This window comes from Pleurodeles waltl, chromosome 4_2 (assembly GCF_031143425.1).
Source record: "Pleurodeles waltl isolate 20211129_DDA chromosome 4_2, aPleWal1.hap1.20221129, whole genome shotgun sequence".
Classification (NCBI taxonomy): Eukaryota; Metazoa; Chordata; class Amphibia; order Caudata; family Salamandridae; genus Pleurodeles; species Pleurodeles waltl.
The window spans coordinates 1,026,692,232-1,026,717,269 of record NC_090443.1 but is presented as its reverse complement, the minus strand read 5'-3'; the positions used below and the strand labels follow the sequence as shown (position 1 = coordinate 1,026,717,269).

The following is a 25,038-nucleotide window of genomic DNA, read 5'->3' as shown; positions in this document are numbered from 1 at the left end:
CAGGGTGTGACAGAGCACACACTGAATGCACGCGCAAAGGTATGCAAGGTGATGGCGTGCTCGGCTCACAGTAACAGGGCCCCCTCAGCCTGGACCCAGCCAGGGGCCTGTCACCCGTGCACACTGTACTATGCTGAGAGGGCTGCGAGGGGGCTTTGTTACACCAGTGACTGACAGGGTGTGCCAGAGCACACAAGGAATGCACGTGCAAAGGTGTGTGTTAGAGTGGCATTCTTGGCGTGGTCTCTCCTAACTTTTTGCCTCTGTTTCCCAGGTTGTTGATGTGTGCTGGACTCTGTTTTTGTTACTCTGGGCACTTTACCACTGCTATCCTGTGCTTAAGTGCAAGTGCTCCTATTTAAAATGTATGTGTAATTGGATTTCCATGATTGGCATATTTGATGTACTAGTAAGTCCCTAGTAAAGTGCGCTGGAGGTGCCAGGGCCTGTAAATCAAATGCTACTAGTGGGCCTGCAGCACTGGTTGTGCCACCCACATTAGTAGCCCTGTACACATGGCTCAGACCTGCCACTGCAGTGTCTGTGTGTGCAGATTTTAACTGCCAATTCGACTTGGCAAGTGTACCCACTGCCAGGCCCAAACCTTCCCCTTTTCTTACATGTAAGACACCCCTAAGGAAGGTCCTAGGTAGCCCCAAGGGCAGTGTGCAGTGGCTGTTTAAGGTAGGACATATACTAATGTGTTTTATATGTCCTGACAGTGAAATACTGCCAAATTCGGTTTTCACTGTTGCAAGGCCTATCTCTCTCATAGGTTAACATGGGGGCTACCTTTAAATATGATTAAAGCATAGATTCCCTTTGGGAACAGATAGACATGTGGAGTTTTGGGTCTCTGAGCTCACAATTTAAAAATACATCTTTTAGTAAAGTTGGTTTTAAGATTGTGTTTTTGAAAGTGCCACTTTTAGAAAGTGGGCATTTTCTTGCTTAACCATTTCTGTGACTCTGCCTGTTTGTGGATTCCCTGTCTGGGTCAGTTTGACAGTTGGGCTGGTTGCACCTCTCTCTAGACAGTGACACAAAGGGAGCTGGGGTGTAGCCTGCATATCCTGATGAGCCATCTGTGCTAGGAGGGAGGGGAGGAGTGGTCACTCGCACCTGAAAGGGCTGTGCTTGTCCTCACACAATGCAGTCTCCAACCCCCTGGTGAGTGTCTGGGGCCTGGCCTGGGCAATGCAGGATTTCACATTCAAGAGAGACTTTGCTTTGAAGTAGGCCTACTTCAAAGGCCAAAGTGGGTATTAGGAGAGCCCCCAAAACCACAGACTTTAGATCACTTCTGGAAATCAGGAGGAACCTCTGCCTGGAGAAGAACTGAAGAGCTGAGGAGAATTGCTGCCCTGCCTGTGACTGTGCTTTGTGGAGCTATCCAGCAGGTGCTGCTTCTGCCAGAGTAAGAGGGCAAAGACTGGACTTTGTTGTGCATTCCTGCTTGTGAAGAAATCTCCAAGGGCTTGTCCTGAGCTTGCCTCCTGTTGTTGAAGACTCAGGGCCATCAAAGACTTCTCCTGCCAGCACCTGGATTATCTGCTGAGACTCCTGCCCTGCCAAGTGGTGCCCTATCCAGTTCCTTGGGCCTTGGAAGGTGAAGCTGGCAGACCAAGACTGAAATTCTAGGCACAGACCGCCGTGCGGGGAAAATATTGACGCACCTTCCGAGACGCAGCTGAAAAACGACACGCCATGGGCTTTGTGGCAGTAATCGTCGCTCCACTGACATTGCGGCTGGAAGAACGACGCACTCAGCTGGAGAAATGACACTCAACACCCGCTGTCGGAGGCTGATAACATCACAACCCACATAGCGCGGTTTTGCTGATACCGTGCAGCAGGATTTGTGACGCAAACCTTGCTGGGCATGGAAAAACGATGCAAAGCCTGCCCGGACCCGAGTGCTTGCCTGGATCGAAGCATCGTTCTCTTGCGGAGAGGAAAAGCGATGCACGCCGACCCGACCAGAGAAGGAGAAACGGCGCACAGTCTCGCTTGCGGGTGAGAAATCGACCCATCGCTAACCTTTTTCGGTGCATACTCGCCAGTGTGTGTTATTTTGACGATATCCAGGTACTTTTCAATGCTAACAGTGTTTTTACTGTAGACAAAAGGATTTAAGACTCTTTTGCTTTTAAAATTAATAACTTGACTTGTGTATGGTGGATTTTTGTCGTTCTGGTCTTGTTTTGTTTAGATAAATATTTTCTATTTTTCTAAACCCGTGTTGTGTCATTTTGTGGTGTTTTCACTGAGTTACTGTGTGTGTTGGTACAAATACTTTACACCTAGACTCTAAAGTTAAGCCTGCCTGCTTGTGGCAAGCTACCAAGGGGGGTGAGCGGGGATTAACTGAGGGTGATTCTCCTTTTCCCTGACTAGAGTGGGGGTCCTTGCTTGGACTTGCTGAGGGGGCTGTGGAGGCCTTTATTACACTAGTGACTGACAGGAGGTGACAGAGCACGCAAGGAATACAAGCACAAAGGTGTGTAAGGCGATGGCGTGCTCTGCTCACAATAACAGGACACCCTCAGCCTGGACATAATCAGGGGCCTGTCGCCCGTGCACACCGTACTGTTCTGAGGGGGGGCACCGCGGGGGCCTTTGTTACACCAGTGACTGACAGAGTGTGAAAGAGCACACAAGGAATGCACGCGTAAAGGTGTGCAAGGTGATGGCATGCTCGGTTCACAATAACAGGGTGCCCTCAGCCTGGACCCAGTCAGTGTCACATTCTCACCCGTTTGACACCTGCGTCCAGATGAACAGGTAATACTTCTCAATTAAAAAAAGCTTTACCCCCCCGATGAGCTCTGCAGGGGGTGGAAAGGAAGGCGGGGCTGGGGTTTACAGCAGCAAAATAACAGGGCCCCTCAACCTGGACCTAGCCAGGGGCCATGCGCGCTGCACTGGGCTGTGGGGGCCTTTGTTATGCCATTGACTGACAGGGTGTGATAGAGCACACAAGGAATGCACGCTCAAAGGTGTGCAAGGTGATGACATGCTTGGCTCACAGTAACCAGGCCCCCTCAGCCTGGCAGGAAAGCCCTGTAGTAATCTCTCCTTGGGCTTCCAAACATGCCCATGTCACGTCAGTCGCTTTCATTGGTTCGTGGGCTTGCCTTTTAAAATCCCCTTGCTTTCATTAGTGAAAGGCATGCATACGTCATGCCTTTTCCGGTGTTTAGCCCGCCTACACAGCATCGGTGAACTACTGAAAACATACGAGGCTCTATGTTTTCAGCATGGTTTTCGGACTGCTTTATCTGTTCATTTTCCACACAGCGCGATTGCGCTGGGGTTTACATAGTGCGATTGCCCTCGGTTTTTCCGTTTTCAATTTCAGCACGATCGCGCTGCATTTTACATAGTGTGATTGGGCTGCGTTTTTTTTTTCTTTTAATTTGTGTGGCAAGAAAAGTCCGGTTAGGACTTTACAACGCTAATAGCTCTAACTTGAGCAAATGCGAGACCTATTGCATTGAAAATGCTTGTTTTCTGGTGGAAGCAGTGTGGGAAGAAGTCAGATTATGGAGAACCCGGGTAGGAGGACCTACGCCAATAGGAGAACATGAAAACTACAACTCTTAGAATGCACTTATTTATGAAATAGGGCTGGAAACATGGTCCCCCCAGTGACTCAGAGTCACCCGATCTCTTCAATCCACCTTCCACTTATGCTCCTGGTTTTGTGCGGTTTAATCTTTGGTAAATCTCACGTATGTCTTCATGAGCCCCACACTATATGTTATTGCCTGTGGGCAATTCTGTGATTATATCTTTCAGTGCATCCCAACTTGTGGTTTCAATGTAAAGCACCATAGTGCATGCCGGTCATGTTAGCGCTAGATAAATGGAGTGAGCGTTGCATAAAAAAGTGCGGGTGGGCCCCTCAAAGTAGGAGGAAGAACTGTCGGACACAGTATCATCTACTTCCGGGTCCTCTCCACAAATTCTTGTGTTTTCTCTAAGCCCCTTCCTTCTTCCTTGTCCACCTCATAGCCCTTCTTAGGCAAGGCCCCTAGAATTATGCGGCAGGGGACCACCAAATTTCGCAGCAATGGTTGACTAAATTATGAAGCAAGAAAAAGCAAATTGTGCAGCATAAAGCATCACATTATTGATACTATTCATTACTTTCTCATTTTTATGCAAGAAAATACTGTCTATGCAGTTTCCTCCTCATTGGTACTAGTTTAACATCCAAACACTAGAAAAAGGAATGGAAAAATGATTGGTTACCCTTTACAAAGGGCCTTCTACTGGTGTGAACCCACCTTGCTGCATTGTTAGGAACTTTTGATCCGTTTGAGCTAAAACATTTTTTTGGTTAAAATCAGCAGATTGTGCAGGAGATAGTGGATTATGTGGCAAATCCATTATTATGTGGAAAAAAGGTGCAGCCGGGGAATTTCAGTGGCCCTCTTCTTAGGTCCTTAGTGAGAGGTGGGCAGTAAATTGAGGGTAACCTGTGAACCCGACATGGCCTCTCCCTTCTATGCACCACCCATGGTCATAGCAAAGCTGCCTTGAGCCCTAGCGCAAGCTATGCAAGCAGCCCCATCCCTAGGGTCGTAAAAACAACTATACTAAGGCCCTCATTTATGGGATTTGGCGTAGGGCAGCACGGCAAGTGTGCTTGCTATGCTGCCCTACACCAAGGTCAAAGGGCAGTAATGCACCGTATTTATGCAACATGATGCATCCATGTCCTTCCCCCTGCGCTGGCACGGTTTTGGCAGCCTAGTGCCAATGCAAGCACCCTTGCACCCTGGTGCAAGGGTGCCCATGTTGTCTGCAGGATTGTTTTTGTGCAGGAAATGGCACCTTCCTGCACAAAAACAATCCTGAGAGGCTTTTTCCTCTTTTTATGTGTGCTGCAGAATGCAGTACACATGGAAAGAGGTAAAAACGAGGAGAAATACAAATATTTCTCCTCTGTACACCTCACTTCGGGAGGCGTAAGGTTTTGACGCATCTCCAGGCTTACATGGTTCCATAAATCTGGGAAAGTGTCAAAATCTATGAGCGTTGCGTGGAATACCCAACGCAACGCCCATGGAACTCCTCCCGAGCGCAGAGTAAGGCAAGGTAGAGATCTGCACTGCCCTGCCTTACTCCATATCTAAAGTGGCCTTGCGTGGCCTCATAGATACGACAAAAAATGACACTCCAGTGGCACATGGGGCTCATAATCATGCCCCTAGTTGTTCCCGCCACCCGAGGCTGGGCGCCACTGCACTTGCAGTCGAATTTGCAAGAAATAAAAAGGTGACACAATTCTGATAGCAGTTGCATATATTTATGAAAAAATATGAAATACGAAATACAGCCGGGAGTACAGCCCAGTTCTGTAACTGAGACCACAGTCAACTATTATAATAATTCTCTAATAAGCATGTGACTACTTGTCACTTAAATGCAGCTGTGGCGTAGATAATATTCGTATGCATCTTCTAACCAGCACAGTGTCCTTAGATCTCACCCTCTGAACCATATCTATGTATCTTCCCTACGCTACTACCTGGCTCTGAAGTCTTACGGTCTGTCTTCCTCTCCCTGCCAACCTTGGCTTACACAAACATCTTGTGTCTCCCCTTCAGGTCTGCCATGAGTTACACCTCCTCCTGACCCTGGTATCAGGAAGTGGCTCATGCTCTTGTGTGTGTGTGACCTTCTATATTATCTGTGGTATGCGTGGAGCGGCGGTAACTGCTTTGCCCTGCCCTCTTTCTTCATTTTCCTTCCTGTCCTTGCACTCTAGTCTAACATCGTACCCAGATTGAGGCGTGCACTCCTCTCGTATAATGTACATTTCTGCACGTTTACCTTCTAAGTCATGTGTTGATCAGAGTAGGCCTTCTTTAATTTTCTTGAGACCTATTACAACTTGCTGCACTGTTGATGACTAGGTCCATGAATAACAACATAACGCACCCGATGAAAGCAGGGGAGCTTAGTGGGACCTCTCAGACAGGTAAGGTGAGGTAAGAGATGTGTCAGAGTTGCACTTCCGGGCCACATTCTCCAGCCCTGAGAGGCAGCCACACCCGCTGGGCCCAGCGGGGCCTCCAGCTCTTGCAGGAGTGTCAGGAGCAGACGGTGACACCGGCTGAGCACTTCACCACAACAGTTCCCTTCCCACACTGGTAGGCGCCCCCAGTTACCACACAATGTGGTATCTCCTCTGCCCCGGCGGTTGTGTCAAACAAGCCTCATCCTGTCACCAGGGGAGATACCGTGCATGGCTTTGTAAGAAGAAATACTGCGTCACACGCGCAGCTTCCCAGTGCAAAGCAGCCCGACAACCATTTTCTTGCTTTTTCCACATTTTTAAAAATACTGATAAACATTTTGAAAACTAACTAAAAATTGGGAAAAAATTGTTTTGAGCTTCCTGCTCAGAATGAATACCTTAAATTTGCACAACTCCTGTACACGACTTTAAGGGCTGGCTGTTGCCAGACATTATCTGGTTAACAGAAGAAAACCTTTAACAAGCGATACTCAGAGGGGAGTTTAGGCTCCACCCACAAGCTGAGCTTCGTCTTTACAAGCTGTTGATTGGCCATAAAGCATGTGCTTCCACTGAAAGAGTGCTTGTATTGCAGGTCTTGCTCTGTGTGAAAGCCTATGCTCAATACTGTAGGCCTGACAATGTTACAGTGACAAGCCAATGATCAAGGCGGATCTGTTTATTATGAATTGTTATGACAAAGCCAGTAAGCCTGATTTATTTATTATGAAAAGCATATGATATGGGCAACAAGTATGTCTTTAAACGTGGTTTGTTATTGCTCTGAACTAAAACCAGTAGACAGGGACTTCATTAAATGAAAACTCACATATTGCCGTTTCAAGCAAGGGTGTTCGGGACTCCTTTTTTTACAAACTCTTGGTGTTGAACATGTGCACTGTGGTAATAATCTTTCTTAACGTTGCACGTTGCTTTGCCAACTCTAATTTTGCACATGTTTATAATTTTATGAATTTCCCCGAAAGTGCCTGGTGGGAAAGTTTCTGCATCAATAGCCTGATTTCTTTACAGTGACAAGTTGATGATAAAGGCTGTAGGCATAATTTAGTCAATGGGGAAAGATTTGTCACACAGCATGGGACTGATGAGTTTATTATGAAAACGGAGGCTGGAATGTTTTTTATAGTGAAAAGTCTATGTTAAAGACAATCGGGCTTTAAAGGTGGATTGTTCTTACACTGTGTTAAACATTTACTTAGGCATTTCGGTGCACTCACCGACCTCTGTAAGACAAGGGATTTCTCTCAATTACCTCCTTTTACAAACCCTGAAGATAGAAAAATTGCCTTGTGATCTCCTTATCTTATGCCCACATAGGATAAGTTTTGTACCTAGAATTCTGTACATATTTGTTATTTTTTGACTCTACACTTGATGGGTGCCTGGGGAGAAAGCTTATGCTCAATACAGTAGGGCTGAGTTAGTTCTGGTGACAAGACAGTGGATACTTGAAGAATCACTGCAGTGATGGACGCTCCACCCCCCCCCCCCCCCACACCTCAGCGCCTTGAGACCCTCACGGGTGAGTAGCCACGCTTAACAAACACTGATTGAAAGGATGTAAAACTGATTGGTCAATTGGGAGAATGTATGTTGGATGCCATAGGTTCGATCTGTTATTCTGAAAAGTTGCGAGGAAGACAGCAAGGGTGGCACATTTAATATGCGAAGCATATGTTAAAGCCAATAGGCCTTTGAGACTGGATAGGTATTAGCCTCTGTGTACACAATTTTTGCTATTTGTTTTCCTGCAAGCAGATGTGCATCAGATTGTAGCAGTAGTAATTTCCTTTTTTTCCACTTCTATTTAATTAATTAATGGTGCATATGCTTGTTGAGGTTCCGTGTGAGTTTTATTGTGGATGGATGAGTCTCTGAATGCAAGACTGAGCCAGCGGGTGGGAGAATGGATGTATGAAGGCGGGGACAAGTGACAAGGTGCAGATGCAATGCTGAATTTGTGCTTGTTGTTCCCGGTGCGGAACACTGGCACTTATTTTTCTGCCTCAAGCATTTACGGCAAGCAAACGGCACATATAGGGAAGAGTGAGGAAGAGAAAAACGAAAAAGCGTCACAAAGGGAGAAAGCTGCAAGAGTGAGCTGAAGGGGCAGGGAGTGGCTGTAAATGGATTGAAGAGGCCCGAGATGGCTTCAGGATTACGCTGCCTCAGTATTCAGTGCTCGCACATTTAAACGCAGTATCCATGTGTGTAAGAGGAGGGCTTTGGGCACCGGCACGTTTTTATTTACAAATTAAGCAGTGTGCAGATGTGATGAGTTAGTGAGTGCCAACTGGTCCCTTTCTATTCCCCTCGTTTCCCCTTCACGCCTTGCTCCCCCGTGCAGTCTTTAATAGCCCCCTCTCTCTGCAGTCATTCAGAGGCGGCTCTTTGCTGCCCCACCCTCCTGTCAGTGCTGCGAGGGCCGTTTCCGGGTACATTGCAGAGTAGTGTGGCCGCTGTGTCAACAGTCAGGCGCTATAACAGGACACGGCACGGTGCAGTATAGCTGATGACCCGTGTGCATGGTACGGACATCCTGTACTGGAGGTGCAACAGGCAACGAGCACCGGAACCAGAGCTGGACCAGCAGAGATGGGCGTGGGATGAAAAGCCGCTGTGTGCACCGTCACAGCCACAGCAGGGCTGCACACAGTGGGCGTGACTGGGGTGCACCGCGACCACCTGCACACCTGGTGGGGTCCAGATTTCTAGCACACTGTGACTGAGGTGGGGCTGTCAGCAACATCCACACTGGGACTGTGCGGCGTGTGTGACGGGCGCCACACTGCAGTTGTGGTGTAGTTTGTTAGCCCCCTGCACACTGCGGTTGTGGTGTAGTTTGTTAGCCCTCTGCACAGTGCGGTTGTAGTGTAGCTTGTCAGCACCCTACACACTGTGGTTTGTGGTATATGTTGTCAGCACCCTACACACTGTGGTTTGTGGTATATGTTGCCAGCACCCTGCGCACTGTGGTTGTGTATAGATTGTTAGCCCTCTGCACACTGCGGTTGTAGTGTAGCTTGTCAGCATCCCGCACACAGTGATTGAGGTGGCACTGTCTGAACCCTACACACTGGGATTGTACAGACAATGTGAGGACCCTACACACTCTGGTTGAAGTTTAGCTTGCCAGCACCCTGCACACTGTGGCTGTGGCATAGGTTGTCAGCACCCTGCACACTGCGGTTGTGGTATTGCTTGCCGGCACCCTTCACACTGTGGTTGTGGTATAGCTTGCCGGCACCATGCACACTTTGCGTGTGGTATAAGATGTCGGTACCCTGCTCACTTTGGGTGTGGTATAAGATGTCGGCACCCTGCACACTGTGGTTGTGGTATAGCTTCCCGGCACCCTGCACACTGTGGTTTGCAGTACAGTTGTATGGCTTGGCAGCAATCTGCACACTGCTTGTAGAATGGATTGTCAGCATCCTGCATGCTGTGATTGAGTTGGTACTATCTGAACCCTACACACTGGGATTTTACAGATAGTGCGAGGACGCTGCACTCTGGAATTGTGGTATATGTTATCAGCACACTGCACACAAGAATGGTACAGATAGTGAGAGGAGCCTGCACACTGCAATTGTGGTATAGCTTGCCAGCACCAAGCACACTGTGGTTTGTACTATAGATTACCAGCACACACACACTGTGGTTGGGGTATGGCTTGCCAGCACCATGCACTCTGTGGTTTGTAGTATAGTGGAATAGCTTGCTAGCACCCTGCACACTGTGGTTTGTGGTATAGTGGAATAGCTTGCTAGCACCCTGCACACTGTGGTTTGTGGTATGGCTTGCCAGCACCCTGCACTCTGTGGTTTGTAGTATAGTGGAATAGCTTGCTAGCACCCTGCATACTGTGGTTTGTGGTGTAGGTTACCAGCACCATGCACACTGTAGTTTTGGTATGGCTTGCCAGCACCATCTACACTGTGGTTTGTGGTATAGCTTGCCGGCACCCTGCACACTGTGGTTTGTGGTGCTTACCGGAACCCTGCACACTGTGGTTTGTGGTATAGCTTGCCAGCACGCTGCACTCTCTGGTTTGTAGTATAGTGGAATAGCTTGCTAGCACCCTGCATACTGTAGTTTGTGGTGTAAGTTACCAGCACCATGCACACTGTGGTTGTGGTATGGCTTGCCAGCACCATCTACACTGTGGTTTGTGGCATAGCTTGCCGGCACCCAGCACACTGTGGGTGTGGTATAGCCTGTCTGTACTCCCATTGTAGTAAAAAGACTGCTGGATTTTTGGCGGCAGCAACACCGACTATGGGGGACTAGGTCCGATCCCACAACTTGTGGCAGCTGTCGGCCTAACGCTGCCGGCTAGCTCGCAGCACCTCACCAATACGAAAGGTAAGAGTGATTTGTGGCAGCCCATCGCGTGACACTCAGACTCCTCAGGGAAGTCGTGGTGGAACAGATCATATCCCTTCCTCTAAATTATACAAATCTCATACCTCCAAAGACAAACAGAAGTAGGATCTTGGGTCAATATATGTTTTATTGAAGCAGCTGTGTTCTATGTAAAAAGGCATTAACTGCGATTATAAGCATAATGAAACACAGCATTATTACAGTAGTGACCAGGAAAGTGAAACACAAGAAGAGTCCCACCATATTGTCACAATAGTGTCCCTAATATCCCTACCTACACCACTAAGGGGCTGATTTACAATCCCCTACTACCACCGTGTGCCGTCCTAGTGTCATTTGTTTTTTTTATGCTAAGGAGGCATTAAGAGGCCATTCCCCCATTCCATATTTACAAAGTGGCGCAATGGGTGCATTGCACCACTTTGTCACTCCTTGCCCACATTATGCCTGCACCAGCTATAATGTATGCAAGGGGGGCATTCCCCCGCAAGAAGGCCCGAATAAATTGTGCAGTGAAATTTACAAGATTTCACTGTGCCATTTTTCCGTCATTTTTGACACGTGCCGAAGGCGGGCGTTAAAATGACGCCCATGTATTGGCCAATGGGCCTCCTTGTGCTTTGCTGCACTAGCTCCAACTTTTTTGGCGCTAGTGCAGAAAAAAAGCACCACAACAGTGCCAAACGTTTTGACGCTGTTGTGGTAACGACGTCCATGGTGCGCCATATTGTAAATACGGCGCATCCATGGTGTCTTTAGAGGGGCGCAGGGGGGCACAAGAAAAGTGGCGCATCGGGACCAATGCACCACTTTCTTGTAACTATACCCCTAAGGTTCTACGTGGGAGCAAGTAGCAGTGGTAGCCCTAATCCACCCTTCTGGTCCCGGGAAGGAAGTCTAAACCCCTGTGTGCATTCAGTGGTGAAGAAGAGGTCTGCCGGTTTGCTGGGAGTCCTCCCGCGTAGACGAAGAGGAACCAAGAGGTTTCAGCAGAAACTGCGACACGTTGCAGTATGGCAGGAATGTCCCCTCTACCCTGGTGTGGGCATTGTGATGGTTTATAATAACATATCTGTTATTCTAAGAGCTGCTCTGACGTGACAACACATATTTTCTCTTTGTAGGGTAGACAATATACTCTGTGGGTCCATTTTAGTTTCCTGCTTGGGCACAGTATTGGCTTAGATTAAGCTTGCAGCCTGTGCCCTTTTACCTAGATAAAATGCTCTGTTTTCATTTTACTATTTTATTCATTTTAGCGTAACTCTGTTTTTGGTGATAATGTTTTATTTTCAAAATCAGTTGCCATTCCTTGAAAGCGCCATTATCAGTGTTGTGCATGCATCATGTTCTTTTGACCTGAGTTGACAAGAACAGAATGCGAGGAGTAGAGGATAATATTTTGGTATTGCCGACACAAGACTACGCAATTAGTCCATGAGTTAGGTACATATCCTCATCAGGCTTATTTTGCAAGAGCAAAACATGTCCTTGTATTTGGAGAGAAAGGGCCAAGGCTTGTTCCTCACGATTTTACTGAGGGGTCATCAGCCTTCTATGCGCTAGGCTGCCACAAATCACCCTTACTATTTGGGTTTGGGTGAGGTGCTACTAGAGAGCCAGAAGGGTTGGGCCGAGAGCTGCCAACTGGTGTAGGAGTGTGTCAGTCACCTAGAAGCAGAGGTGCTGCCGCCACAATTCCAGCGGTCTCATAAAGATATGAGAGTCCTTACGACAGACCGACTCAGTAAATATTGTGTACAGCCTTGGGTTGAGCACAGGATGAAAATGTCATGCAAAGAAATGAATAACAAATTCTGTGTGAAAGGGCAACTGATAAAAGAATGAAAGGTATCTCCACTAAAATGAAGCTTTGCTAAAATGTTAAAAGCAAAATGTAACTAGGTGAGAGGGCACAGGCCTAGGATGCTAAAATAACCTCACAACAGTACCCTCTACACTGTGGTTGCGTATAGCTTGCCAGAATCCTGCATGCTGTGGTTGTGGTATAGGTTGTCAAGACCCTTCACACTATGGTTGTGGTATATACTGATAGCACTCTGCACACTGTGGTTGTGGTATAGGTTGTCAGCCCCCTGCACACTGTGGTTTGCGTTAATGTTTGCCAGCATCCTGCACACTGTGGTCGTGGCATAGGTTGTCAGCACCCTGCACACTGTGGTTGTGGCATAGGCTGTCAGCCCCCTGCACACTGTGGTTTGCGTTAAAGTTTGCCAGAATCCTGCACACTCTGGTTGTGGTATAACTTGTCAGTACCCTGCACACTGTGGTTGCATATAGCTTACCAGCACCCTGCACACTGTGGTTTGTGGCATAGGTTGCCAGCACACTGTGGTTGCACAGTGCACCTTCTGGCACCTCATTTGTGTTCCTAGTTATTCTGGTATTGTTGTTGCATCTTCGTGTTATTGCACTATGTTGTTGATTGGCCAGCACATTGAGAAAATTGCTTAATACAGCCAGTAAAAAATAAACAGCCATCTGATGTGTGTGGCCTGTTGTTTACATGGAAGCAGAATAAAACTACAATTCCCAGAGTGCACTGGTTTGTCAGAAAAGTGGCAACCCTACATGTGAAGTAACGTGGCTGCGGTCCCTATACATAACTACAAATTAAAAAATATGCCTGGTGATGGGTTCTGGAGGCTGCTGATATATCCAAAAAAACTTCAGAATAATGACTAAAATGCTTCCATGTTAAGCACTTACGAGCCAGTGTTTGTTGGGATGAGAAGGCCTCTTTTATGGCTCTGGATAGCCTGCACCAGGGCCGGCCCTATATAGGACTGATCAGCACAGAGCCCTGGGCAGAAAGGGAATCAGCTGTTTTTGTGGGGGCTGAGGGTCATTGTGGGGTGACGGCAGGAGGTGTGAGGAAGATAGGAGAAGGGCAGGGGGTTGATGGGGTGCAAACAATTACGCAGAGGTACATTAAGGGCTGATTACAAAGTCTTTAACGGGGGCCCATTGAGATCAAGGGGGATGAACGAGCGGCTGTTTGCATGACTTTAAGTCAGGCAGCTCCCTGCTGCACCCCTCGGAATAGTGGCACCCTGGGCCCAGCCCGCCCATGCCCATGGTTGGCCCTGCCTGCACCCCTCCGAATAGTGGCACCCTAGGCTCAGCTCGCCCAGGCCCGTGGTCTGCCCTGCCTGCACACTTCTGCATAGTGGCATCCTGGGCCCAGCTCGCCCATGCCCATGGTCGGCCCTGCCTGCACCCCCCCCGAATAGTGGCACCCTCTGGATAGTGGAACCCTGGGCCTGGCCCCAGCTCGCCCTAGGTCGGCCCTTCCTGCACCCCTCTGCATAGTGGCACCCTGGGCCTGGGCCTAGCTCGCCTATGCCCATCGGTGTCCCTGCCTGCACCCCTCCAAATAGTGGCACCCTGGGCATGGGCCCAGCTAGCCCATGCCCATGGTCGGCCCTGCCTGCACCCCTCTGGATAGTGGCCCCTGGGCCCAGCTCGCCCATGGTCGGTCCTGCCTGCACCCCTCCACATGGTGGCACCCTGGGCCTGGGCCCAGCTCGCCCATGGCTGGCCCTGCCTGTACCCCTCCACACGGTGGCACCATGGGCCTGGGCCCAGCTAGCCCATGCCCATGGTTGGCCCTGCCTGCACCCCTCTGGATAGTGGCACCCTGGGCCTGGGCCCAGCACGCCTATGCCCATCGGTGGCCCTGCCTGCACCCCTCCAAACAGTGGCACCATGGGCCTGGGCCCAGCTAGCCCATGCCCATGGTCGGCCCTGCCTGCACCCCTGCATTGAGTGCCACTTAGAGAGTTTCTGCTGGTTTTTCAGCTCCACGACATGACAATCACATGTATGTTAAGGGTTCCAGGTGAGACGGAGAGAATCTAGATGGGCATACCAAGCGTGCCCCTACCATCTGATGGCCAGGCTGTAGTAGACTGACAGAGGTGGCAGAAAAAGATTCTAGAAGAAGGAGCAGGTGTTTTACCTGTCCCCTGCCCTGCAGAGTTACCCCCTCGCCTCTCCTGTGTTTTACATTCACCTGTCAGTTCCCTGCCACGGAGTGTTTCACGCCAAACTCCTGGGGCATGGATGTCACACACCCAGGTGTGTAGTATACCTGTACAGTACAGCAGGGCTTTAAGCAAGATGAAAAAAAGTGTGTGTGTGTGTGCACGTGCTGTAAAAGGGGTGTGGCTTATATAATTAAGGGCGTGGCTAAAATCCCCCACAGAGTGGCACCCTAGCCTCACACTTGCATAAATTGCACTGCCTTTAAACACAACTAAATCGTGGCAGCTATAAACACCTGAATGTGACTTATTTTAAAGTATGAATTGCACAGAGCAATACAGTACAAAAAATACAGAAACTCTACACCCTGGAGAAAGCAAACACTCTTAGGAGATGCAAAATTAAGTAAAAAACGTGAAAAGCCACATGAACAACATTACCCTAACGTTTTTACACTTATTGTTCAGAAATCGATAAGTATTTTTGCTTGTTAAGCTAAGGATATGAATACAGGGTCCGAAAGTGACCTGTTTCAATGTCCATTTTTAAGTACTGCCAGGTCACGGCCCACTTAAAGCCCTACAGTAGACATTGCATGCTGTGAGTGTGCTATATTGGACAGGCAGTCCAGGAATCCATTAGAATTTCTGAACTAAAGTAGTGCAGAAAATAGAGACAGCAGTGTTAACTGCAGAGCTCCTCCAGAGCATTCCTGAGGTTGTTTGAAGTGGACCGGATTCTAGGCTGTGGAGAGTAGGAGACCCAGGGCTCTGTTAAAGTGTAGGAAAGTTTCCCTTCACTTTCTGGCGTCATTGTTCTTTAGAAGTTTTACCCTCAGCAGGTTGAGTGGTACTTAAGTTGAGAGGCCCCTCCTTCTTGTTCCTTTGCTTTAACTCTCCCCTGAGAGGAGACTCCCAACTTCACCCACCTGGCATTGTAAGACAGATTGTGGCTGGACCAGTATGTAAGGAATACCCACAAGTCAGAAACTGCTTGAAAGTTGTACCAGAGTGGACCTCTTGAATACTCAAACTCTGGGCCGGATTTACTAACCTTTCATGCAACGCAGTGTAGCAAGGCAACTTCCTGTGCTGAGTTGTGTGAAAGGGAAAGAGTAAAAATGTTCCATACCTACTAAGGTATGGTCCACTTCTGGTCTCTCGCAGCACTAGCACAGGTCAGGCAGCCTAGCACCAATGCAGACACCCTTCCACCACAGTGCAGCGTGCCTTCATTGCAAGGAGAATTGTTTTTGTGGAGGAAGGGATACTTTCCTGCACATAAACAATCTCTCGAGACAGTTTCCTCTTTCTATGTGTGGGGTAATCTGCATGATTTTACTCCACTTTACGCTACTCGCTAGCCGGTGTAGTGATTTTCATGCAATCCCAGGTTCACAAGCCTTTGTAAAACTGGGATTACGTGAAATTCATGGGTGGGTGTATGGGGAAGCCCATGTTCCACCCATAGAACATCTTTGAATGAAATATAACACAGTGCAGTTCAAGCAGTTGTGATGCTATTACATTAAAAAAAAAATCACGCAAGGAAGTGCAAATCTCCCCTTGCGTAACTTTTTAAATATCTACTAGCATTTTGTGCCATAGATGCACCACAAAAGTGGTCCAACCATGACGCAAACGTTTTTAGTAAATCTGGCCCTCCATCTGTAACTTACTTCAGGTGTGGGACAGAAACTTTGAGAAAGTGTGTTAAGATTTCTCTACCAGACTCCAGCTGAAACTGTTAGGTGCCCCAGGATTGAGATCTCTGACTTCCAACTCCCCTTTGCCAGGTTAGGGACCAGGAACTCAAATAGTTCTGCAAATCTGCCAGGCTGAGATGCCTGAGGTCTGACTCCCTACTGAGGAGGAGTGCTCAAGGTGCCCTTGCACTTAGAAGAGCCTTGAAAATGAGGATAGTGAGCTACTGAAAATAGTCCACGTGGTGAGTTCTTGGGGCCCGTGCCCCTCATAGCATGCTTCAAAGCTGGACAACCTGTGAACTGTGGGGTGCTCATGGAAACCACCAGTGCATCTCGTGCTTTCTACCCTTCTACAAGGACCTGTAACTGGAGGGGTGCCTAAAAAAACAAGGTAGTGTATCAGCATTACCTCAACCAACATCAAAGTGCCTCTAGAGAGTGGACATTGTAGCGTCCTCCCTAGACTGGGTACCCGCCAATGAATAGACCACACATGGAGCTATGTACTACGCATCTTTATTCATCTGCGTATAACTGCAAACTCAACTTTCTAAACCTGCATTCACTCTACCATGTTCTAACACGTACTTCACAGCACTACAGTGTTTTTCAGGAGGGTTTTTCAGAAGGTTTCCGTCATTTATACTCACACAACACTACAGACACCACCACAAGATCCAACACCACAGCCAGTTTCTGTCACCAACCTGTCCTGGAGCCCCCCTGCAACTGGAAGGGGTCCTTCAGTTTGGTGTGTGTGTGTGGGGGTGTGTGTTTGAAAGGGCCACCTACCTAAATCTGAGCAGCACCGGCGAAGCATGGCCTTCATCTTCACACTCGACAAGAGCGGAAGGGACCCTAGCCGTCTTCTCACATGGAAGGGCAGGCAGGTGAGAATACAGTAAGACCTGAACCCTTAGGTACCTCTTAGCTTCCACTGAAAAGGTCATATGCTGCCTTCTCAGAGAGAATGGCATTTGCCAGTAATCAAACAGTGCTTAATTTGAGCCTGTGTTTTCCGGTGCTCAGCACCTGCACTTATTTCACAACACCAGTACTTATTTCTGTCCACCACAAGGTGCTGCTGTGTATTAAGTTTTAGGGAGAGATTACTGAAAAATGATTTACCTTACACTAATATCTTGTTCAGGCCATTCTTACAGCTCTGGGTGCCAATGAATAAACCAGATTGTCACAGTTGTTGGAGTGTGATGGTTAGTAGATAACAGTAGTCCTGACATTAGGCATCACTAGCAGGGCCACTGGGTCATACAAGCTTCAGCAGCCTCTTGTGAAATATCTTCAGCCTGGCACTTACCTTTTTGCAAATTAAGCACTGCTTCTAAAAGTTATTGCACAATATTGTGTTGTGTGACTGCAGTAAAGCACATTTCCTTCTTGAGTACAAGCACTAGCTGAGCATTAATTTATTGATTACTACTAAAAGTTTCATTGAGATCCGAGTTCTCCACGCCACCTCCGGGAGTGAGCCCTGGACTACTCGAAATTGTTCCCCTGTGGATCAAGTGCAAAGGGGGTGGACTTGGTGGTCAGTTTGGGGTGCAATAGTAAGGTGGCCACAGAAGACTAGTGGCAAACACCTCCAAACACCACAAACTGAGCCCAGTAATCCCTGACATCCTTTAGGCTCCTGAAAAAGTTCCTACAATGTTCTAAAATAGGTTATGTGGGTTTACACCACAGCATTTGTATTACAAATGGAGAGAAAACACTGATAAACACAAATGTGTGAGATGTTGTGGTACTTTCCAAAATAACTTTTTCATTTAAAAACAGGCTATTGACATTGAGCAGTTGTCAAGGACAGAGTTATGTGTGTGTGTGTGTGGCTGGTGTTGGGCTGAGGGTTTGGTGCAAGTATATGCATAGTTTATGTTTATTAATTGTTTCTGTGTGTGAACGGTATGTGCGCTACTTTGTAAATATGGCACTGCATTTTTGCCACACTATAGTCACATTAGCGTAAAAAAATGTGGCGATAGTTGGATCTAGGCCCTTCTTAAATTTGCGCTATCTCGCTAATAAGAGACGTTTGACTACCTGTCCCAGAATGCAAAAGGATGTTGCTTCAGAATACGGTATGAGCCACTCGATGTGACTGGTGAGTGTTTGTGCTGTAGTTGTAATGTGTGAAGATGTCGATGGAGTGTGAGTGATTTGTTGCTCAAAAGTATGTGTGGTTCTGAAAAAAATAGAGCATGCGGGTGGTAGTGTGTGAAAGTTCCCCCTATATTTTTCTCTTATTCTTCCCTGAACCTCACACTGTGATGCCATAAATGACTCTGACTACAGCTGCACCCCTGTAGTGTTCTACGACCCCAGTGTCCTTGTGCTCTTTGCAGTAGTGAGTTTTTCACACACAGCAGTAGCACATGGAGTTTTGTAGCAGCAAAATGACATTTACCGCTTGGGTGCTCTAGCTGTAGGCATCTTTTGGAGGCCACTTGTTGCAATCTGGTGCCCTCTTGCAGAGGCACTGATATAGCACCATCCCCATTCATACCAGTAACATGCCAGTGCTCTGGACCCGAGGACCCGTTATGGTTGCTTTAGTTGTGCCCTGGCAACACTGCAGGACTGCAGCAGCTTGCCCATTCCTCCAGTGTACCCTGGCAGCACCGTAGGATGTCAGCAGTTTGCAGATTCCCGTGTGCCCTGGCAACACTGCAGGACTGCAGCAGCTTGCACATTCCCAGTGTGCCCTGGCAGCACTGCAGGATGTCAGCAGTTTGCAGATTCCCCGTGTACCCTGGCAGCACTGCAGGACATCAGCAGCTTGCACATTCCTCCAGTGTACCCTGGCAGCACTGCAGGATGTCAGCAGTTTGCAGATTCCCCGTGTGCCCTGGCAGCACTGCAGGACATCAGCAGCTTGCACATTCCTCCAGTGTACCCTGGCAGCACCGTAGGATGTCAGCAGTTTGCAGATTCCCGTGTGCCCTGGCAACACTGCAGGACTGCAGCAGCTTGCACATTCCCAGTGTGCCCTGGCAGCACCGTAGGATGTCAGCAGTTTGCAGATTCCCCGTGTGCCCTGGCAGCACTGCAGGACATCAGCAGCTTGCACATTCCCCGTGTGCCCTGGCAGCACTGCAGGATGTCAGCAGTTTGCAGATTCCCCGTGTGCCCTGGCAGCACTGCAGGACATCAGCAGCTTGCACATTCCCAGTGTGCCCTGGCAGCACCGTAGGATGTCAGCAGTTTGCAGATTCCCCGTGTGCCCTGGCAGCACTGCAGGACTGCAGCAGCTTGCACATTCCTCCAGTGTACCCTGGCAGCACTGCAGGATGTCAGCAGTTTGCAGATTCCCCGTGTGCCCTGGCAGCACTGCAGGACTGCAGCAGCTTGCACATTCCTCCAGTGTACCCTGGCAGCACTGCAGGATGTCAGCAGTTTGCAGATTCCCCGTGTGCCCTGGCAGCACTGCAGGACATCAGCAGCTTGCACATTCCACCACTGTGCACTGGCAGCATCACCTGCACATTCCCCAAGTGTTCCCTCGCAGTGCTGCAGGACATAGCAGCTTGCACTTTTCCCTCAGTGGGTCCTGGCAGCACTGCAGGATGTCAGTCGTTTGCACATTCCCACAGTGTGCCCTGGCACCACTGCAGGACATAGCAGCTTGCACTTTTCCCTCAGTGGGTCCTGGCAGCACTGCAGGACATCAGCAGCTTGCACATTCCTCCAATGTGCCCTGGCAGCACTGCAGGACGTCAGCAGTTTGCAGATTCCCCCAGTGTGCCCTGCCAGCACTGCAGGATGTCAGCAGCTTGCACATTCCTCCAGTGTGCCCTGCCAGCACTGCAGGATGTCAGCAGCTTGCACATTCCTCCAGTGTGCCCTGACAGCACCGCTGGACATCAGCAGCTTGCACATTCCTCCAATGTACCCTGGCAGCACTGCAGGACGTCAGCAGTTTGCAGATTCCCTCAGCGTGCCCTGCCAGCACTGCTTGCACATTCCTCGAGTGTGCCCTGGCAGCACTGCAGGACATCAGCAGCTTGCACATTTCTCCAATGTACCCTGGCAGCACTGCAGGACGTCAGCAGTTTGCAGATTCCCTCAGTGTGCCCTGGCAGCACTGCAAGATGTCTGCAGTATACACAATCCCCCAGTGTGCCCTGGCAGCACTAGATGATGTCAGCAGTTTGGAGATTGCCCCAGTGTGCCCTGGCAGCACTGCACGACATCAGTAGCTTGCACATTCCCCCAGTGTGCCCTGGCACCACGGCAGGAGGGCAGCAGTTTGCACATTCCCCCCAGTGTACCCATTCAACACTGCAAGACGTCAGCAGCTTACACATTCTTCAAGTGTACCCTAGCAGTGCTGCAGGGCATCAGCAGCTTGCACGTTTCACCCATTGTTCCCTGGCAGCCCTGCAGGATGTCAGAAGCTTGCACGTTGCACCCATTGTGCCCTGACAGCGCTGCAAAACATCAGCAGCCTCCACATTCCTCCAGTGTGCCCTGCCAGCACTGTAAGATGGCATCAGCTTACACATTCCCCCAGTGAGTCCTAGTAGTACTGAAGGACATCAGCAGCTTGCACTTTTCCCTCCAGGGGTCCTGGCATCACTGCAGGATGTCAGAAGCTTGAACATTCCTCCAGTGTGTCCTGGCAGCACTGGAGGACATTAGCAGCTTGCACATTCCTTTAGTGTGCCCTGGCAGCACTGCAGGACATCAGCAGCTTGCACATTCCCCCTTTGTGCCCTGGCAGCACTGCAGGATGTCGGCAGTTTGGACATTCCCCCGTGTGCCCTGCAGCACTGCAGGATGTCAGTAGTTTGGACATTCCCCCCAGTGTGCCCTGGCAGCACAGCAGGACTGCGGCAGCTTGCACATTCCTCCAGTGTGCCCTGGCAGCACAACAGGACTGCAGCATCTTGAACATTTTTCCAGTGTGCACTGGCAGCACTGCAGGACGTCATCAGCATGTACTTTCCCCCATTGCATCCTGGCAACACTGCAGGCCGTCAGCAGTTGGACATTTCCCCAGTGAGCCCTGGCAGCACTGCAGGATGTCAGCAGCTTGCCCATTCAACAGTGTGCCCTGGCAGCACTGCAGGACGTCAGCAGTTTGCACATTCCTCCAGTGTGACCTGGGAGCACTGCTTGAACATTCCCCCAGTGTGACCGGGGATCACTGCTTGCACATTCCCCCAGTGTGTCCTGGCAGCACTGCCTGTACATTCCCCCAGTGTGCCCTGGCAGCACTGCCTGTACATTCCTCCAGTGGACCCTGGCAGCACTGCCTGTACATTCCTCCAGTGTGCCCTGGCAGCACTGCAGGACGTCAGCGGTTTGCACATTCCTCCAGTGTGCCATGGCAGCACTGCCTGCACATTCCTCCAGTGTGCCCTGGCAGCACAGATTGCCCATTCCTCCATTGTGCCCTGGCAGCACTGCAGGACGTCAGCAGTTTGCACATTCCGTGAGTGTGCCCTGGCAGCACTGCTTGCACATTCCTCCAGTGTGCCATGGCAGCACTGCCTGCACATTCCTCCAGTGTGCCCTGGCAGCACAGATTGCCCATTCCTCCATTGTGCCCTGGCAGCACTGCAGGACGTCAGCAGTTTGCACATTCCGTGAGTGTGCCCTGGCAGCACTGCTTGCACATTCCTCCAGTGTGCCCTGGCAGCACTGCCTGTACATTCCTCCAGTGTGCCCTGGCAGCACTGCAGGACGTCAGCGGTTTGCACATTCCTCTAGTGTGCCCTGGCAGCACTGCTTGCACATTCCTCCAGTGTGCCCTGGCAGCACTGCAGGACGTCAGCAGTTTGCACATTCCTCCAGTGTGCCCTGGCTGCACTGCTTGCACATTCCTCCAGTGTGCCCTGGCAGCGCTGCTTGCACATTCCGTGAGTGTGCCCTGGCAGCACTGCAGGACGTCAGCAGTTTGCACATTCCCCCAGTGTGCCCTGGCAGCGCTGCAGGACTGCAGAAGTGCATGTCTCCCCAGTGCTTCCCATTACCCTGGGGCTTGAATAAAGCGGAGACCTTCGATAGAGACCCCCATAGATCTGCCAGTCGCTGCTGGGAACCCCCAGTGATGGATCAGTCTGAGCCCTCCCCCCACTGCCTGCTTTTACCCAGGAGCACAGCTCTGTGGTGCATCTGTGCAGGGCAGGGTGCAGGGCGTCTCCCTCTGACTAGCTGAACAATCAACCTGTTTGGGAGCAGAGATGGAAACATGTCTCTCGCTCTCCCCTGCCCCTTCACCGCCCTCCCCTCTCCTCTCTGCAGAATGGAAACGCCCATATCCACACGTCTGAGATTAGGGAAGAGTTTGTGGGCGTTTCCAGGTGGGTCACGGGGCAAAGGTTGGTGAACACCGAATACACCTGTGGGTTCGTGGGTGTCACCAACTATTCACAGGTGGTTTCCCACTCAGAAAAAAAAAAATCTTCCTGTTTCCATCCTGGTAATGGAACAAGCACAAACCCAAAAAATGTGGGGTCATAGAAGAAAGGGCTTTTCAAGAGAGATAACTATCTAAACCATAGCATAAACAGCAGTTACGTTTGCATATGTGCATTTGATTTCAGTGCACGCGAACAGCACAGTACACCTTTTTTCAGTTTAAATATTTTTTATTGAAAAACACATAAGAAATAACAAAGCATTAAGACGCAGCTAAACAAGTAAAAAGTGGGGCCTAAATATAAAAGAATAAGTCTGCATTCAGGTGTATAAATAACAGTACAGAATACATCATAAGAAGTGAAAATAGGTTCCAGTAAAACCTTACGTGGAAGAAAGGAAAAGCAAAGGGGGAGAGAGACTAATAATATAATATTGTTACAACCAAGAAATATTCTTTTCATAACATTAAAGATTGTAAGCACTAAGCAGGATAAATTAACAAGTATGATATAATTATACGTAAAACACATATACAATTTGGGGGGGGTGAAACTTCTTCAGCAATACTATCTGTTGACTTATTATGGTAACTTGAAGTATCACAAAACATTGTTAAAGGTGACCAAACATGCTAAGGTACATAGGCTGTGTCCAATGTATGATTAAAACAAACTGCCTACCACCAAGATTTGTAAAAAAAAAAAACGTGTTTTTTTTTTACAATTAAAAATTATTTGTTGAAAAGCTACAGCAAGTAAAATATCCAACATATGAAGTAAGTACAGGAGGTGGGCCCTAACAGGGGAGAGGCTTCCTGAAAATATATTATGTATAGAATATGGGAAGCTAACATAAGAATTCTAGTAATTTGAGTCCAAACTGCATATGAACACATCAGTGAGAGGCATTACATGGCCAACAATGATGTTGTTGAGTAGCTTTCATTTTGTGTAATAACATAGGATTGATGAATTATCTATTGTATGTACAAAACATTGCATAACATTTGCCTGTAAGTAATTTTCCCACTGTAATTCGAGTTTAGATTTGTCTCTATGGATAGAGGAAAAGACAAGATGTTTATAGATGATAGAGGGTTTGGAGTTATGAGAACAGTACACCTTTAAGAATTCCGCATGCTGCAATATGTACACATTTCAAACCGCTGTATATTTCATTAACTACACCTGCAACTTTAAAAAATTGCAAAAAAAAAAGTCTGAAATATGTTCCAAATGTAGAACTACCCTCACGGGGAGGCAAATTTCTAACGTTTTTCTGAACTTTTGTGACTCTGCCCCTTTGCGTATAGGCTGTACGGAGTGCACTGAGGTTTGCAAGAGGTTGTAGAGTGAGGCTATGGTAAAGTAGGGGGTATAACCCTACCTATGCCGCTGACGTATTGAAAAGTTCTATATAGACTACTGATGTGCTGCTCTGTCCTGATTCCTAGGGATCCAGACGTATCATGATGGGGATCCTACCTGAGACCTCGCGGCTTCGCTCTTCCGTCACCCTGGTGATCCTCCTCCTCATCGCTGTATGCTTCCTGGGCTTCACCTACTGGACCCAACTCAACCACAGCCAGAGTTACCAGGTAACGCCGCGGCACGCGAACAACCAAAGTGACCTTCAGCGTGCACAACAATGTCTGCTCTGAAACAGGAACAAGGTCTAGTAAAACTGGACGCAAAGGCTGTGGACCCCATAGTACTGTCTACTTCCAGTGGCAAAACCTGGTCCCAAAAAAACTTTAGTACTAATGGTATCTTCCTAGGGTTGTGTTTGCCACTTCTCTTGGAATGAGGGGCTGTTAGTTTTAATGATCTTTAAAAAGTAGACACCTAGGTAGGTGGCAACAGGAGTAATACAGAACTTTAGTGGGTTGGTAACAAATCAGGGGTATGTGGTTATACAAAGGGGGCAATTGTGCTAATTTACACCCGTTCTTCTCTTTCTCTTGCTTTTTATTGACTTGGTCAGTTCTCCTTCCAGCCTCATCCGGAATCTAGTCTCCCAGGAAGTAACCAACTCTAAGGGCGCCGCCATCTTGGTAGGAATTGAACGAGTAAAAAACCTCATTTGTATGAGTTTTGCATAAAGAGCAGGTGAAAGGCTGAAGTGTTTCGTCCTTTTATATGGGGTGTCCTCGTGGATTTAAATATATATATATTAAAAAAACAAACAAACGCATATCCCTTTATACACCTGAGCTCAGTGAACTATACCACTGGATAGAGTACAGAATCAACAAATGATGTCTATAAGAAGCACATTCAGTGGGGTTGCAGCCAGGATGCGATGGGTAATCTGTAATCCAAAAATGCATGGATTTTTCGAAACAAAACACAGTAGAAGAGGGCATGAGGTATCCCAAAAAAGTAGAGAAAGAGGTTAAATACCAAAGGTCGATGTTAGAAGCCATAACTGGACCAAAGTGATAAAGCAGAGCTCAGTGGTGCCCAGAGAAACTATTAGTGGGCCAGTCTACCTAGCGTAA

The 25,038-nt window shown here is 48.6% G+C and overlaps 1 protein-coding gene across 3 annotated transcripts in view; it reads left to right on the top strand.

Annotated features, from left to right (window-relative positions):
• LOC138293626 (Golgi membrane protein 1-like) overlaps positions 1-25,038 on the top strand; it is a 132,541-nt gene that overhangs the window by 35,459 nt on the left and 72,044 nt on the right. For 2 of the 3 annotated variants that reach the window (XM_069232911.1, XM_069232910.1), the window contains exons 1-2: positions 1,879-2,088; positions 23,992-24,135. In XM_069232911.1, coding sequence (XP_069089012.1) covers positions 1,894-2,088; positions 23,992-24,135 — 339 coding nt within the window. In that variant the 5' untranslated portion in view covers positions 1,879-1,893. Of the gene's footprint in view, positions 1-1,878; positions 2,089-23,991; positions 24,136-25,038 lie in introns of those variants that run through there. The other variant, XM_069232912.1, reaches the window with a different exon arrangement.